An 18,721-nucleotide genomic window follows, 5' to 3' on the forward strand; every position below is an offset into this window, starting at 1 on the left:
TTGTCACAAAGCAAGGCCAGACACAACAGGTAAGTGCAAATCAGGATGGTTTATTGACTGGGTAAGGGGATGACTGGAATAGGTGTGTTAAAGGCAGGTGAGTGTCAACACAGTGAATGGTTCCAGGGTGCTTATCTGAGTTCTGATGGTGAGGATCGGATGCCGGTTATGTTGGAGATCGTGGAACAGTTTCCAAGGAGTCGTTGGAGGATCGCGGGAGGAACAGCAGGTAATTCGTTCTAGGAGAATTTGGCAGAGAGAGTCCAGAGCAGTTTGTAGGAGTGAACGGTAGCCCGGACAGTGAGTGACTGTGCTGTGTGTGTGTATTTGTAGTGTGGCTTGATTGGTGACAGCAGGTGCGGGTGATCAGAACTCAGGTGACTGTGGTCGGGTGATTATCCTGGATGGTGACTGAAGTGACTGTGATGAATCCCTGACATCAACGGAGCTCTCCAACTGATTTCTTCAATTCATGGGTTTAGGTATTATTTACACACGAAAGACGCAATGGATTGTTTTAATTTTGGACTCATTTCAATCGTGAGAATCTGCTGTAAATAATGATGTGCCATTTCCCACAATCGGAGCATGTTTCATGAAATGATAAGCGTAAAAAACCATGAGAATATTGCAGCATGTGCGCATTTGGAGTTTTATGTGTTATAATTCGATGATGAATATCTTTAGACCTAAATGACAGATTATGGAATGATTGGGCTCATTTTAATCGAGAGAATTTTCTGAAAATAATTATGTGCAAATTTCCATCTATGCATGCTTCATGAAGTTATGAATTAAAACGTAACCTATGTTTTTCTCAATTTAATTGTTTCATGTGTGTGATACTATGGTAAGTAATATATTTAGATCCAATGAACGAATTACGGTGAGTTTTTCCTTTTAATCGGGAGAATTTTCTGAAAATAATGACGTCCAATTTTCCATGATCTAATGCATGAGTCATAAAGTTACGAATAAAAGCGCAAATTGAAAGTACAGTTATTTGTCCTGCTGCGCCTGAAGTGCGCCCTTGGGTTTTATGTGTTATAGCAATATGAGCAATATCTTTGGATCTCATCGAATTTTCTGCAAATAGTGACCTGTCGTTTGATATATGCATGTTTCATGAAGTTATGCGCGAAAACGCTACATGACAGCTACCTTCGATTTTTTTTTGGCTAAACTACATGCTGCCTGTGCAGTTTTATGTGTGTTATAAATTCATGCGGAAAAGGGGCCTAGCGGTACACTTCAGTTTAGAGGGACTGCTTAGCGCTCGTTAAGAGTTGATCGAAATAATTACATTGATTAAAAAGTTGAGATTCTAAGCTTTAAAATTTTGCTTTAAGCTTTACCTATTGTGTTATTCCTTTCAGGGAATGCTTAGTAATGTGATTTTGAATTTTTTCGTGAGGGTGGGACACCTCGGGTTTAAAGGGTTAATGTAATCCAGAACAAGGGGTAACCCACACTAGGAATGGCTGAAGACACACATACATAACATTAAGACCCGACAAAGACAGACTGCACAGACTGGGGTTTAAATACATGGGGTAACGAGGGTAATTGCAAAGACACACCTGAACCAAATCATACAATCAACGAGAAACAGAAACTGGGTCACGGAGAGCACATGGGGACGAAAACATACAGGCAGACAGTCCAGGGGCTTGACAGTACTTACCTCAGACTTGTCAGCAGTTTAATGTCCTTATATCTTATATACGGTTTCATATCCTTTATATCTTTAAGCATACAACGCTTTAACTGTACAATAATATAAGTGCAATAAATTAAACTGTGCAATACTCAGATCTATATTTTCTACTGTATACAGTATTTTCATAAGTGGAGCATATGTACAAGTAATCTTAATTTTTCACATTTCACATCTAACCTAGAATATAGAATAGTGATCTATGGGGGAATCTGTGGCTTCAGCAGACTAGTTGTATTTTTGCAAGCTTCTGACAAGAGGGCAGGCACAGTGTTTAACCAGTTTGTACAAGCCACAGCTAGGTATGGGGTTCCATCTCGATGTAGGTGTGACCACGGAGGAGAAAACAATACTGTTTGTTTGTTTGTTTATGAACATTTATCGTGGATCTATAAGTGGAAGTGCCATCCGTTGTAGAAGTGTCCACAACCAGAGGATCAAGAGACTTTGGGGAGATCTTTGGCGGGGTATGACTGATGTATTGGAAACCATATTGAACTGTGGAGATATAGCACCACCTACTGGTGTGGCGTTCTGCTCAAGCACATCAACAACAGACAAGAATTGCAAAGGGCAGGATTTATTAAAAAATGTAGATTGAACAATGACTTTAAAAATTAAAAAAGAGCATATATAGGTCACAACTAGACATATAATAATTATAATACTATAATAATTATACATATATATAATTTTTTACTTTTTTTTATTTGATTAAGAATTTGTTCCCTCATTTAATTAAAAGGTCCCCTTTGGCGGGCCCACAATCAGCCCGGGCCCATACCCACATGCTATGCCCCTGTTTGAACCCTTTAAAAAAAGGTCACAATTCACTAAGTGCAAGCATGTTGTTATTTATCCTATGCTGTCTAGGCTTTTTTTTTTGTAATGGGGCTTTAGAACAACATCAGCTAAACTAATTATTTACTGAATTTTACTACACTAATCCATAGCCAAGTTGCGAAGGGGTAAATAAACTCCAAAAAATGAGAGGTGAGAGAGACAGCAAAATAAGGGTTAAATTAATTACGTGTTAACGCGCAATCGCGTGTTAACGCGTTAGTACCACACGTTTTGTGTCTAGCGGCCTTCCATAGTCCTTGTAGCTTCTATTTTGTAGACCCGCATAGCGGACTCAGCTGATCCGGATCCTACATTTGTAAACATCTGCACGGCGAGCATGAGCACAGCAGGCTTGTTACCCGACGAGGCGGTTTCTCGCTCCGCCGACTCCCCGTGCGGCTCTAACCGTACAAAGACTGCGTGTGTGTCGCAGCCAATGACACTGACCCATTCAAACTGATTTTTAAGCGTACTTCACCGGTATTTAACACGTATTTCACGTAAATACACGTATTTAACGCGCTGATTTTTTTTCACGCGTAAACGACACGTATTTAACGCGTTAAATACATGTTGTTTACACGTGAAATACACGTGTTTAACGCGTTGTTGACGCGTTAAAATTCATGTGTTTTTGGCTCTATATTGCCTTCCATAGCCGTTAGGGCCAAAACGTGTGGTACTAACGCGTTAACACGTGATTGCGCGTTAACACGCAATTACGTGTTAACGCGTAATTGCGTGTTAACGCGTTAACGCGTCATTTTGTGCTATCACTTTGGAAACCATATTGAACTGTGGAGCTTTAGCACCACCTACTGGTGTGGCGTTCTGCTCAAGCACATCAACAACAGACAAGAATTGCAAAGGGCAGGATTTATTAAAAAATGTAGATTGAACAATGACTTTAAAAATTAAAAAAGAGCATATATAGGTCACAACTAGACATATAATAATTATAATACTATAATAATTATACATATATATAATTTTTTACTTTTTTTTATTTGATTAAGAATTTGTTCCCTCATTTAATTAAAAGGTCCCCTTTGGCGGGCCCACAATCAGCCCGGGCCCATACCCACATGCTATGCCCCTGTTTGAACCCTTTAAAAAAAGGTCACAATTCACTAAGTGCAAGCATGTTGTTATTTATCCTATGCTGTCTAGGCTTTTTTTTTTGTAATGGGGCTTTAGAACAACATCAGCTAAACTAATTATTTACTGAATTTTACTACACTAATCCATAGCCAAGTTGCGAAGGGGTAAATAAACTCCAAAAAATGAGAGGTGAGAGAGACAGCAAAATAAGGGTTAAATTAATTACGTGTTAACGCGCAATCGCGTGTTAACGCGTTAGTACCACACGTTTTGTGTCTAGCGGCCTTCCATAGTCCTTGTAGCTTCTATTTTGTAGACCCGCATAGCGGACTCAGCTGATCCGGATCCTACATTTGTAAACATCTGCACGGCGAGCATGAGCACAGCAGGCTTGTTACCCGACGAGGCGGTTTCTCGCTCCGCCGACTCCCCGTGCGGCTCTAACCGTACAAAGACTGCGTGTGTGTCCGTGCTGGCAGCACTGGTTCTCGGTATCGGGATACTGTGCGCGCTGGCGGCCGGTCCGCTTCATGCACAGTGCTTTATTGAGTGGTACAGTATAGTAGTCACATTTGACACATTTGATAAATGTCTGCATGCGTCACGCTTACTCCTGAATTCTACAAACAGTTATTATATAACATATTTAAATTTATATTGTATCTTTTATTATATTGCATGTATATAAATATGCTTATTAAATATATTATTTTCATATTTTTCGATTTTAACCTATTGTTTGTTTATTTGTTGATAAGGAAAATAGGTATTCCTTGCTTTGACGTCTCCTCCCTCTTGGTCAATCAGATTAAAGAGTGGTCAACAGAAACATGTCCTGGGAAGAGTCAAAGATGCCTTTATTCTGTGAGTGTGTACAGGAATAGACTAAAGAGAAAGAAGACTTGGCATTCATATGGTTTCATATGATGAATATATTCAATAAAATTAATCCAGTGAAAAATTACTACTTACAACAAAGTACAGTGGTGGTTGTATCTGTGATGGTCAGATGGTCAGACCATAGTTCTGAATTATTACCATGCTGAACACCTGAAGGTGTGATTTCATTTAAAATTGTAACACATTTAAAAAAAAATAATAATTAAAAACACCATGAGAGGTTGGTAGCTAGCTAGTTGAAAAGACATTAAAGGATGGACAAACACAAGCAATGGGGACTTAAAGAGGAAATAGAGGGTAGAGAAGTTAGTCGCAAAAAAAACAAACATGCAGAATAGTTTTTTGTGTCAACCTAGTGTGAATGACACCGATGTCAAAGGGAAGTTTTGTCAGCTAATATTAGCAGTTGTATGTCTTTGGATGAGAACAACAATGCATCTCTGGCATAACATTTCAAGATCTGGTACTTTTATTTTTATTTTTGCATATGAGCCCAGGGCTGACTTGCTAAGCCACTGTACTGCACCTTTACTATCTTGAACATCAGAGGTCTGAACTGCATAAAACATCTTAATCATCCTCCACAACAATCAAATACACTATGCTAATCTGTACTCCCTTCTTGTGCATTTTGTTTTCTTGCTGTTCTCCATGATTGTAGTTATACCTGTATGCTTATTATGCTCTGCTAACTGTGATAATTGAAACTTACACGTGATTCTGGTTCATATCTTTAGCTGGTGTCTGTAAATGCAGAGGACATCACTGCGACACACACTACTCCAGTGATGAGGTTTGTGGATGACATTACCTTTAACCTCAGCAGTCCACACCCAGATTCCTGTGATGTTCAGGTGAGTGTCACATTAGCTTTCTTACAAAAGTGAGCACACTCTATTTTCATGTTGTGATTCCAGTTTTTGTGAATGTCCTGACAATAATTAAATCTTACCGGAGCAGTCTTGGAAACATTCATTCGTTCTCTTGTTTTTGAATCCCTCCTAAGGGCCGGTCGGTCTCTCAAAGCTGGTATGCCATTTTAGACTCGGGAACAAACTACCTGAACATGTACAACCTCATGAGAGGTGAGTAAAAGAGACTGAGTGTGAACACAGCTCATATTGTGCTAAATAAAGACTATTAAGTCTTAAAGGGATAGTTCACCCAAAAATGAAAATTACCCCATGATTTACTCACCCTCGAGGCATCCTAGGTATATATGACTTTCCTCTTTGAGACGAATCCAATCAGAGTTGTATAAAAAAATGTCCTGGCTCTTCCAAGCTTTATAATGGCAGTGAATGGGTGTTATTTTTCGATAATCCAAAACTTAGCGCTCGTTAAGAGTTGATCGAAATAATTACATTCATTAAAAAGTTGAGATTCTAAGCTTTAAAATTTTGCTTTAAGCTTGACCTATTTTGTGTTATTCCATTCAGGGGATGCTTAGTAATGTGATTTTGAATTTTTTCGTGAGGGTGGGACACCTCGGGTTTAAAGGGTTAATGTAATCCAGAACAAGGGGTAATCCACACTAGGAATGGCTGAAGACACGCATACATAACATTAAGACCCGACAAAGACAGACTGCACAGACAGGGGTTTAAATACATGGGGTAACGAGGGTAATTGCGAAGACACACTTGAACCAAATCATATACAATCAACGAGAAACAGAAACTGGGTCACGGAGAGCACATGGGGACGAAAACATACAGGCAGACAGTCCAGGGGCTTGACAGTACTTACCTCAGACTTGTCAGCAGCTTAATGTCCGTATATCTTATATACAGTTTCATATCCTTTATATCTTTAAGCATACAATGCTTTAATAGTACAATAATATAAGTGCAATAAATTAAACTGTGCAATACTCAGATCTATATTTTCTACTGTATAGTTTCATAAGTAGAGTATATGTACAAGTAATATTAATTTTTAAGATTTCACATATGCTTTTATTTCTTTTTTATATGTGAGCAATGGTAACATGACCCAATTTACACCCTGGGTTCAATAAATTATATCTATTATCTAATTTATTTTCCACAAATGTGATTTATTTTACCAGGTTTCAAATATAAATAATGTCTATAAAAATAAATAAGGTCTATGTTATAAGGCTTATGTTATTATTTCTTCACCAAATATTTCACCTAAAAATTAGCACCAAATAAAATCAGTCAACAATCCATTAACAAAAATATATATAGTTTTATTTTCACATTGCAATAGAACCAATCGACAAGAAGCTACTGTTGCAGAATATTAATTACGGTTTGCAGTGCATTACAATGCTTTAATAGTACAATAATATAAGTGCAATAAATTAAACTGTGCAATACTCATATCTATATTTTCTACTGTATACAGTATTTTCATAAGTGGAGCATATGTACAAGTAATCTTAATTTTTAACATTTCACATCTAGCCTAGAATATAGAATAGTGATCCATGGGGGAATCTGTGGCTTCAGCAGACTGGTTGTATTTTTGCAAGCTTCTGACAAGAGGGCAGGCACAGTGTTTAACCAGTTTGTACAAGCCACAGCTAGGTATGGTGTTCCATCTCGAGTTAGATGTGACCACGGAGGAGAAAACAATGCCGTTTGTTTGTTTGTTTGTTTGTTTGTTTGTTTGTTTATGAACATTTATCGTGGATCTATAAGTGGAAGTGCCATCCGTAGTAGAAGTGTCCACAACCAGAGGATCAAGAGACTTTGGGGAGATCTTTGGCGGGGTATGACTGATGTGTACCACCAGTTTTTCTCCTTTCTTGAGAGTGATGGAGTCATTGACTGTACCGATGAACTACACTGCAGATGCACTGCAAACCATAATTAATATTCTGCAACAGTAGTTTCTTGTCGATTGGTTCTATTGCAATGTGAAAATAAAACTATATATATTTTTGTTAATGGATTGTTGACTGATTTTATTTGGTGCTAATTTTTAGGTGAAATATTTGGTGAAGAAATAATAACATAAGCCTTATAACATAGACATTATTTATTTTTATAGACATTATTTATTATAAACTGTAATCTCTAGCTTCCGCTAACTGTCGTACGCGTGTTCACAGCAGAACGCAGTTCTGGCGGATGACGTAGGATGTAGGCGTAGCGTAAGCTCTGGTGAGAAGTGACGAACACAGAGGAGAGAGCAAAACTAAACAGGATTTGTAAAGAAAAATGTCGGATTTCGATATAAGCCAAGAGGAGCCTGGTTTTCCTTTGCTTTCTTTGCTCCTGTAAACAAAATCTTGGTTCTCGCGAGACTAGCATATCCTCACCAGACCTTACGCTACGCCTACATCCTACGACCTACGTCATCCGTTGAAACGCGACTCTCTCTTGTACGCACGTACGACAGTTAGCGGAAGCTAGAGATTACTGTTTATAAAGTTTAAAATATGGATATTTTTCTTACAAAAACATATCAATTCGCTTAAGGAGGCCTTTATTCACCCCCTGGAACCATGTTGGACACTTTTTATGATGGATGCATGCACTTTATTGGGCTTCTTTTGGACTATTGAAAAATAACACCCATTCACTGCCATTATAAAGCTTGGAAGAACCAGGATATTTTTTTATAAACCTCCGGTTGGATTCGTCTGAAAGAAGAAAGTCATATACAATTAGGATGGCTTGAGGGTGAGTAAATTATGGGGTAATTGTCATTTTTAGGTGAACTCGTTGATAGCAGAGGAGCGGATCCAGTGAGAGCTTGATGGGGCGACGTGGAATGAAAAAGTTTTTTGGGAGTCGCAGCAGTAGATGCGGCACAACTATAACGACATGTGAATAATTCTGCCCATTCTAAAGCGATACTAAACTGCAGTGGAAACGCAAACCGAGCCGAGCCAATAGATTACTGTTTATAAAGTTTAAAATATGGATATTTTTCTTACAAAAATGCATCGTTTCGCTTCAGGAGGCCTTTGTTAACCCCCCGGAGCCTGGTGGACACTTTTTATAATTGATGGATGCGCTATATTGGACTTCTTTTGGACTATTGAAAAGTAACATTACTGACCAGTTCTGCCCTTCCAACAGTTTCTGTCAACCATAGTATCAGAAAAGAATTAGGCCTAGCTCTTTTCTAATAGAAGTCTACGGAAGTCTTTGAAAAGTACTGTATTTTCTCTTTTTCAAATAAATCTGAAGAAGTTAACTAAGTGTCAACCCTCTTTCTTCAAAAGAACATGTAGAATATCAGTAAGAACACCTACATTTGCTCCAGGGTAAATTTGTAAAAACGTTAATTCATTTATGTATTGATTCAAGTCATTGGTGTTGTCAGTAACTCAGAATTACAGTTTATTGTACCATAGAAAATGTTTTGGTGAAACTTTGAAAACAAGTGTGTTCATGTGCAATAGTGCAATCACCTGTAACTACATTCAAATTAAGCTTTTCTCATGTCGTTCTAAAACTGATGTGACTTTCTATCTTCCATGGAACATAAAAAGAGAAGATTGTGAGTAGAGTACTGTCCCTCTGCAAGTACAGTAAATTGGGGACAGGAGTTTTCAAGCAAAAACACCATCAAAGTATCATAAAACTTATGACTCATGCTACGTAAGTCTTCTGAAGTAATCTGATATCTTTTTGACATATTTTTTTTATTTATTTTTTTTATTATTCACAGATAATCTTCCCCTCCAGTGGGATGTTTACTGTTGTGACTGGATCACTGAGTCAATAAGTTAAACCCAAGAACCAGATCAGTTCGGTTTCTTGAATGAATCACTCAGAGTGGTTTTGTTTACTGGATAAATGAAAAGATCTGACTCATTCATTCATAAAATGGATATTCCTACCTTGCTGTCACATAAATTTGAATGCATCAAGAAAAGCTACAGTAGATTGATGTCAAGCTTTTCACTAAATACATTTTGAATTTTGGTCCGGCCACTCTGATGGTACCTTTAAGGAATTTTTTTATTTTTTTTTTTATTTACATTTTTGGAGCCTGTCAGCCCCATTCACTTTAATTTTCATGATACTGACAAGTGATAAGAACATCTTCAAAATCTCTCCTTTTGTGTTACACATAAGAAAGTCAGTCATATAGGCAACATGAAAGTAAGTAAATAATGACAGAAGTTTAATTTGGATGACCTAACATAAAATGTTAGAATATGTCTCTCACACACTCTCCTTCTTTGTGTTTGTGTTGCAGGTAGTGGTCTCTCATCTTCTCCTAGTTTTACTGAATCTACCAGTGACAGACTGTGTACCCAGTTCACCTCCACACGACAGAAACTTCCCCCATAAGCAGCCTGCACACATCTGGATCTCCACATATTAATTGAACAAATACATAAAAGTGATTTTAGTGGTTGTACACCAAATGTATTACCACATGTAAAGGGTGAACCTTTTTTACCAATGAAAGACAAAGGCAAAGACTGAACATTGAACTCAGTATCAGTTCGCAATCTCTCCTTGGTTCAGAATAGAAAACTGATTAAACTAATTTATTTTACCCACAAGCACTCTCTATGAGTCACAGTTATGTTTTGTTAGTTTCGTTTTCATGGACTTTTAATTTGTTTTCCTCAGTTACCTGTGTTTCCTTGGTTCCGTTTCCCACCAGTCCTTAGTTACCATGGTTACTGATTAATTAATTCACACCTGTTCATCTCTGAGTTTATTATTTCCTGGGTATTTAAGCCATTCAGCTTCTTCAACTCCTTTTCCAGTATTGTTTGTGAGTTGTATTGTTACATGCTGTTTTGCTTCACTTCTCATCAGTGGATTACCTGGATTAGTTTTAATAAATACCTTTTTGTTATTCAAACCCTTATTTGGAACCTTTTTCATCATCATTGGACTAAACTGTGACAATATATCTGAATCACTTTACCACTGCAGCCACATATAGTCAACAATCAAAAACATTCACTTTGTGATGCCTGTACATCACTTACTTCCTAAACCATAACTCTCATTAATCCCCATCCACTTATTACATGATGGACATTTCTCTCATATGGGGTCCTGTTTGTTTGTTTTTATGTGGCAGATTTTATGAATAAAGAAGCATGTATTAAAAGGTCTCAAATAAATTTTTGTTTTTAAGTTAAGACGTCAATTATATTGCACTGCTATTATTTATTGAAAACTTTTGCAACAATACTTGATTATCAATATTCATGATTTTTTATGGGGTAACACCAGTTTACTGCGTGCACTTTTGCACTTAAATTATTATTACTATTATAATAATGCAAGTTTATTGTCCTAGTCACGGGGACACACATGCTGTTATTTTTTGAGAATGAGTCCAAATGGAAATATAATGCAAATATGCATGGTATTTTATTTCAGCTTTTGCATTTGCACAATTTCAGGCTCAAGTCTACAAGCCAATAATCCACAATAAATCACCATTACACATATTCAGTCCCTTTATTTATATATATATATATATATATGCTAAAACTGCTGTTACTGTGACACCAGTATTCTAAAACCTAGAAAAGAGACTTTAGTAAATAATTCACCAACATATTGAATTGCTACAGAAAGATTTTTTGCATTATCCATTTTTTAAATTTTTTATGGTTTAAACAAAATATTTGGATAGACGCATAATTTCCAGTGTATGTAATGTGTTGTGCACTTCTGCTCTATTGTTCTGTTATTTTACACTTGGCAAGGTAACACTACTTGTCTCCCTTAGATTAATTCCTTCTGCTTTTATTATTCTCGTTTGTAAGTTGCTTTGCCTAAATACTTTGCTAAAGGAATAAATGAAGGTAAATGTAAATGTTGTAGTTCTTTTCAAATATTTAGGCAGCTGATTGAGCCCTTGGCTGAGAGGGCAGCATCTGGGCATTTAGTTACCAGTGAATGTTCGCATTCATTGTTTGCATTCTGCTCCATTATTCTCAAAGGCAAATGCTTGTCTGCTTGTTTAGGTGCTATTAAAAATTTGTTTTACTAGTTCTGATTTGCATTTTCAAAAAACAGTCCATTTGGTCTGTTGACATAAGAGAAAGTCACATTATGACAGATTTTAGACAGATTTCTTTATTTTTCTTTCTTTCTTTCTTTCTTTCTTTCTTTCTTTTACAACTAGACTGTTGGTTGATTTTGCCATTTACTTGGTCAAAGATAGTAATGAATAAATATTTCTGTATTACTCTGTGTATTTTTGTGTGTAAAATTTACTTTAAAACTATATACACCTAACAATTCACCTTTTGACAACACCGTGCACTTCTGTTTCTATAAGGCAATGGATGTTTTATTTCATCCATGCTTGGATAATTGGTAACCATTTTGAAGGGTTATAACAGAGCAAATAAAAAGCAAACTTCATTTGCATATTGTTTAGATTAGAACCAAATCTGGGACCATTTAAAACAAAACTGGGAAGCACACACTCATAACTTAAGTTAAAGGGATAGTTCACCGAAAAATGAAAATTACCCCATAATTTACTCACCCTCAAGCTATCCTATGTGTATAAGACTTTCTCCTTTCAGACGAATCCAATCAGAATTATATAAAAAAAATATCCTGGCTCTTCCAAGCTTTATAATGGCAGTGAGTGGGTGTTTCTTATCAATAGTCCAAAAGAAGTCCAATAAAGCGCATCCATCCATAATAAAAAGTGTCCCACAAGGCTCCGGGGGGCGAATAAAGGCCTCCTGAGGCAAATCAATGCGTTTTTAAAAGAAAAATATCCATATTTAAAACTTTATAAACTGTAATCTCTAGCTTCCGCTAACTGTCGTACGCGCATTCATTCCGGCGGAGGATATAGGCCGTAGACGTAGCGTAAGGTCCGGTGAGAATATGCTAGAGAACCGACGTTTGTTTACAGAAGCAAAGGAAGCAAAGTTTCCTTACTTTAGCAAAGGAAAACCAGTCTCTTGGCTTATATCGAAATCCTCCGACATTGTTCTTTACAATTCTTCGTTTTGTACTTCTAATTCATGACCAGTTTTTTGTTTTGCTCTCTCTGCTGCACTTCCGCATTCGTCACTTCTCACTGGACCTTGCGCTACGTCCTACGTCATCCGCCGGAATGAACACCCGTACGACAGTGACGGTACATTCACACGGGGCGTCGGCGTCAACGCTTGACGGAGGGCGTGTCTGAAGCGATCGTCATAGTGACAACAGCCAATTACATTGGACCGCAATTGGTTAGCGCCTGAGCTAGGCTATTTGCATAAGGCGATCTGATTGGCTGATGCCTCCGTTGGCACTTGAAAAGTTGAGAAATTTTCAATTTCTGCCGTGAGCAATGCCAGTGACAGATGCTGACGGACCCAAAATTCAGTTCGGCAACGCATGACGTCACCCATTCAAATTAAATGAGAAGCGTTAACGCTGATGCCCCGTGTGAATGTACCGTTAGCGGAAGCGGGAGGGGATCCAAGATGGCTTCCTGCTTAGTTTGCTTTTATTGTGCTTCGCTGACAAATCTACTTTTAACTACTTTTTAAAAAACTTTTTAACTACACCATTTGTAATTCTGTTACATGCATAAGTATCTATAAATACTTCATAGTGCCCTTCGGTATTATAAATATGAAATCTGCTGCAGACAAAAGGAAAGAAAAAGAGATGTTGCGTGCTTCATGTGTCTGATAAAGTGAGTTTCAACAGCTATGAGTCTCCCGGTGAGATTCTCTTATCTACTCCTCTTCCAGAGAGCCCAGGTAAGCCCCCTTCTTTTGTTTCCAAGTTCGACTTTTTTTGTGATGGTGCAGGACTCTATTGACGGCTGTAAAATTTTTTGACTTGGCCGTATCTGCGTTTGCTACTTCAGCAAGCTCTGTTATTCTCTGTTCATTGTTAAAAGTTATTTTTGTATGTCTATTTCTGTTATTTCTCTCAATGCCAGGGGTCTAAGAGACATTACTGAAAGGAAGGCTTCATTTTTGTATGCTAAATCCTTTAAGACATATTTTTGTTTTTTTAAGAGTCCCACTCCATTGCTAGTGATATTGCTTTTTGGAAAAATCAGTGGAATAATGACATTTGGATGGCTCACGGCTCGAAGCATTCAGCTGGAGTTTTGACTCTAAAAAACCTTTTTGCTGGGGATGTTTTGCACCATTTCAGTGACCCGAATGGACACTTTCTGCTTATGGTCATCTGTTTAAATAATACTGTGGTTATACTAATTAATGGTTGTAATAGTTCTCTTGAGAATGACTTACTGTCTGAAGCTATAGAAGGGAACATTCTGCTGTGGCTTAATGCATACCCAAATGCTTTAGTTTTCATTGGTGGGGACTTTAATATTGTGCCTAATAATATTCTTGACAGACTGCCACCTAAACAGTCTTCCTCTAATTCTAATTTTAAAATATTTATGGATAAATTTGATGTTATCGACATTTGGAGGGAGAAATTTTCCGATATTAAATCCTATACTCGGAGTAACAAAAGTTGTTCTAGACAGTCCTGTATAGACTATTGGCTTGTTTCACAGTCTGTCAGGGATTTTAATGTTTATGTTAGCATTCTACCTATGACTGATCATAAGGCAACTCTTATCCAGTCCCCTCTATCTTCAGTTTTCTCTTCTTCAAGACCTAGCCTCTTTTTGGAAGCTCAACTCTTCTTTGCTTAAGTATAACCAATTGAGAAAAAGTATTTCATTTTTGATTAAATATTACTGGATCAAAGTACAAAAGGAAAATAAATACGGTCTCAATTGGGAGCTTCTTAAACACAAAGTAGGTAAATGTGCTAGGAATTTTGGTAGCCATTTAACTAGACTTAAAAGACGTGAAGAGGAATCTGTCATCTCTAAAATAATGACTCTCTGTGGCAAAATGCAGGATGGTTTGTCAGAAGTCGAGTGGTATTGCTCATATGATGAACTGATTAGAGAAAATGATTTGCAGATTCCTATCGCTCTTGATCTTATTAACATGTTCTCTAAAGCTTCTGGTCCATCTTTGAATTTAGATGTGAACTTCTGCCTATAAAGTCTTGTTCTGCCCCATTCTTATACACTATTCCTGGAAAGTCCCAAGTAAACTATATAGGTGTTGTCATTTGTAAACATGATAAAGCAAGAGGTAAATTAAACTTTGTTTCCAGTAATTACTAAGGCTAAGAAAAAGTTGAATTCCTGGCTACAAAGAAACCTGTCTTTACGAGGAAGAGCTCTCCTGGCCAAAGCAGAGGGTGTTTCCAGATTGACCTACCCTGCTCTTTCTTTGCATGTCGAAAAATCAGTTTGTGTAGAGGTTGATAGAATGCTTTTTGACTTCTTATGGAAACACAAGAGACATTACATCAAAAAAAATCTGTTGTCATAAACAGCTTCGAACAGGGGGGGGGTCTTAATTTTCTGGACTTCACATTTAAAATAAATTGGTTGAGGCCATTTTTGAATAATTCTGAATCGGTATGGAACACTATTCCCAGTTATATGTTTTCTAAAGTTGGTGGTCTCCCCTTTTCATTGGTATGTAATTATAATTTCTCTAAATTGCCCATCAAATTATAAATTTCCATAAGCAGGTGCTTTGGGCCTGGCACTTAATTTACAAACACAATTTTAGTCCCCACAGGTACTTTATTTGGAATAATCAAGATATTCGATACAAAAATAATAAAAAAATTTTTTTCCAGATTGGTTTAATAATAATATTCTTTTGGTTTCTCAAATTGTAAATTCAAATGGTATCTTGCTTTCTTATTCTGAATTCTTAACTAAATATTGTATACCTGTCACCCCACGTGACTTTGGATGCCATCCCCAGTGGAGTTATTGCACTTTTATAAAACTCAGCTGATTCTTTAACCTCTTGTATTTCTTGGACACATCCTTGTGAAACAGCAATAGGGAAGATTTGCTTTTTGTCCAGTCCCTCTCTCAGGAATAGAAAAATAAGGCAGCTCTTTCAGAAAGATATAATTACTGTCCCGTCTGTAATATCTTATTGGAGTAATTCTTTTGAGGATATTCCTTGGAAGAAAGTGTGGTCCTTACCTAATAAATATCTAATCACTAATAAGGTTAAAGAGATATCTTTTAAGGTGCTACACCGGTTTTTCCCTGTCGATCTTTATCTTAAAAAATGTTTACTGAGGTGGATCCCCTCTGTTCCTTTTTGCTGAGTGGAAGATTAATCTGTTCATCATCTTTTTTGGGATCGTGTCCATGTTGCTACCTTTTGGAAGAAATTCTGTATATTTGTATGTGTTTCTATCTTAGACAATTTTTCTTTGGTGTTTAAGGATGTCTTGTTTGGTTTTTATAGCTCTCACAATAATTTAAAAGACAAGTATTTTCTAATAAATCTATTTATTTTAGATTTTCTATTTTTTATACATAAATGCACATTTTTGTCCACTAAACCTCTATTTTTTATTTTTTGTAAAGACTTGAAATGTTATTTGGATACTATATCCTCTTCCTGCAATGTCAAAGCCTTAAAATCCTATACGTTGTGCACAAAGTATAATATTTGATTTAGCAAAAATTGTGTTTTATTTATTTTCCATTTCCTCTTCTTTCTTCTCAAATTATTATTATGATTTTTTGTATAAATTACCCCTGACTTAGTGTTTGTTTTTTTTGGCTATTTTCCAGGTTCTTTGTATATTGTTTATATATCTATTATTGTTGTTATAATCTGATTTGAGTTGTAATTATGTGTGTTTATCTTTATTTATGTTCATTAAAAAAAGACAGTCAGCGGAAGCTAGAGGTTACTGTTTATTACATTTTAAATATGGATATTTTTCTTACAAAAACGCATTGATTCGCTTCAGGAGGCCTTCATTTACCCCCTGGAGTCGTGTGGGACACTTTTTTATTATGGATGGATGTGCCTTATTGGACTATTGACAAGAAACACCCACTCACTGCCATTATAAAGCTTGGAAGAGCCAGGATATTTTTTTTTTATATAACTCCGATTGGATTCATCTGAAAGAAGAAAGTCATATACACCTAGGATGGCTTGAGGGTGAGTACATCATGGGGTAATTTTCATTTTTGCACATTTTTTCATCTTGTTGAAATTATGCTTAAAATAACACTTAATTTCAGCATTTACTCTCTTTATCCAGTCCCATACAAAACATGATGGAAAGTTGAAATCATGTTCCCATGTTTGCTACTTTTAAACAGCAACAATCACTTATGTAATCACAGCTAAAATGGATTAAGTAATTTGGCTGAGCACAATGAAATTGTGACAAAATCTTGAAAGAATTGTTTAACTTATTTTAAGTACATTGAATCCAAATCCATGTTTCATGCCATATTTCCCTGTCCCTAGTTTCTTTCTTAGAAATATTATGAGGTTTATTTGATTGGTTAAATGCACCTGTTTTGTTTGTTCTGTCTGTAAAGGTGTGCAGTGATTGGTCACAGCATCACACTCATTTGTCATTGGCTGTATGTCAGTTTAAGTAAGTGAGAGTCAGAGTCATCACGCACAGTTCTGTCCTCAATTGAGAGAACCTCTTCAGTAGATGAAGATGAAGACGACACTCGCTGTGCTCCTAATCATGGATCTCTACGGACTCTCCTCTGGTCTCATGAAAGAACATTTCTTTGTGAATAAGGAGAAGTCACGGTCTTCTGCACAAGATCACTGCAAAACATACTTTCATGACCTCTCCACCTTCACCAATGAGAAAGAGGAACAGCAATTTTCAGAAGATGCAGCTCATCAAACTTCTGATGCCTGGGTTGGACTCTACAAACAATCAAGAGTCTGGAAGTGGTCAGGAGGTGAAAATGGAATACAAATGACTTGGGATACTAGTAATGAACAACCAGAAGTTGATGGCTGTGCTTTTCTACAGAGAGGCCTTAAGAAACTGCAAGATGCAGAATGCACTGCTAAATATGCCTTCTTCTGTATGAACATAATAGAGTTTCTTCTGGTGTGTCAGAAAGAGACCTGGGATGGAGCTCTGGAATACTGCCAACAACTAAACAATGATCTGGCAAGTCTGAGCACAATGGAAAGAATTAATTCTGCTTTACTGGAAATCACACAGGCTGAAACAGAATATGTGTGGACTGGTCTGCGTTTTCTAGCAGGGGACTGGTTCTGGGTCACTGGAGATAATCTTAACTACACAGCCTGGTATCAGAACGAACAGCCCCAGTGTCCTGCCAGAGACCTTCATTGTGGAGCCCTGGACAAGCAAACAAGGGTTTGGACACACAGAAACTGTGAGGAGAAGCTCAACTTTCTTTGTCAGAATAAAGTAATGAAACAAACCGATTCATGAAAAAGCAAAAAGGTAATGTTTTGTGAAAATTATGATACCCATGTCTTAAGAACAGTCCAAACTTCATGTTAACTGTGAATTTGGTGTTTTAAACAAACATCCAAAACTGTTTTTTTTTTTTTGTGCAAATTGGCATTTGATGCTAAACTTACCCTCTCATCTTCTCCTGGTTATAGAGTCCACCAGAGACAAGACTGCAATTAATTTCCAGTCGACAGAAACTTCACCCATAAGCAGCCTGCACGCATCTGGATCATAATTAATAGAAGGATATAATAAGAATATAATATAGATCACCAGAACATAATCTACATGTACATTAGGTAGAATAGTTTAATTGTATACATTATAAGAGTAATAATAATATTACTATAATACAGTTAAACTGAGCATTTTCAACAATAAAAATGGTACGAAGGAGTTTTTATTTTTATTTTTTTACTTAGTCTAATTAAAGAGTATGACCACTGATATCAGTATCAACTGGCCATCACTTAACAATTAAATATCACACTGTATATTATAATAATGAAATATTATTATATGTAAAACATAATACATATACACAATATTTCATTATACAAAGCAGATTTACATGGAATATTATGATGTTTAGGTAGATGAGAAAGAAACATCAGACTCAGGAAATTAGAAAGACAGAAATAGTGTTTTCTTGTAAAATGTACTCCAATAATCTTTGTTTTATTTGCTGATTTTACCACTGCTAGGTGCTATGCTCATTTGGACAGATGTGATTCAGCAACAGCTACCATAGTACACTAAAAAATGCTAGGTTTAAAACCACCATTGCTAGTTTATTTGGTAACCCAGTGCTGGGTAAATATCGGACAGAACGGCTTTATTTTGCTGCTTTATCTTGACCAAGTTTGGTGGGTTTTATAAATTAACCAATTTT

The 18,721-nt window shown here is 36.6% G+C and overlaps 1 protein-coding gene across 1 annotated transcript; it reads left to right on the forward strand.

Annotated features, from left to right (window-relative positions):
- The first annotated feature begins 17,040 nt into the window (after window positions 1–17,040).
- Window positions 17,041–17,805, forward strand: LOC107689517 (secretory phospholipase A2 receptor-like). The gene has a single exon (XM_016487522.1). The coding sequence runs from the start codon at window positions 17,041–17,043 to the stop codon at window positions 17,803–17,805; it is 765 nt and encodes a 254-aa protein (XP_016343008.1).
- The last annotated feature ends 916 nt before the right edge of the window (window positions 17,806–18,721 follow it).

This window comes from Sinocyclocheilus anshuiensis, unplaced genomic scaffold (assembly GCF_001515605.1).
Source record: "Sinocyclocheilus anshuiensis isolate Anshui unplaced genomic scaffold, SAMN03320099.WGS_v1.1 scaffold1199, whole genome shotgun sequence".
Classification (NCBI taxonomy): Eukaryota; Metazoa; Chordata; class Actinopteri; order Cypriniformes; family Cyprinidae; genus Sinocyclocheilus; species Sinocyclocheilus anshuiensis.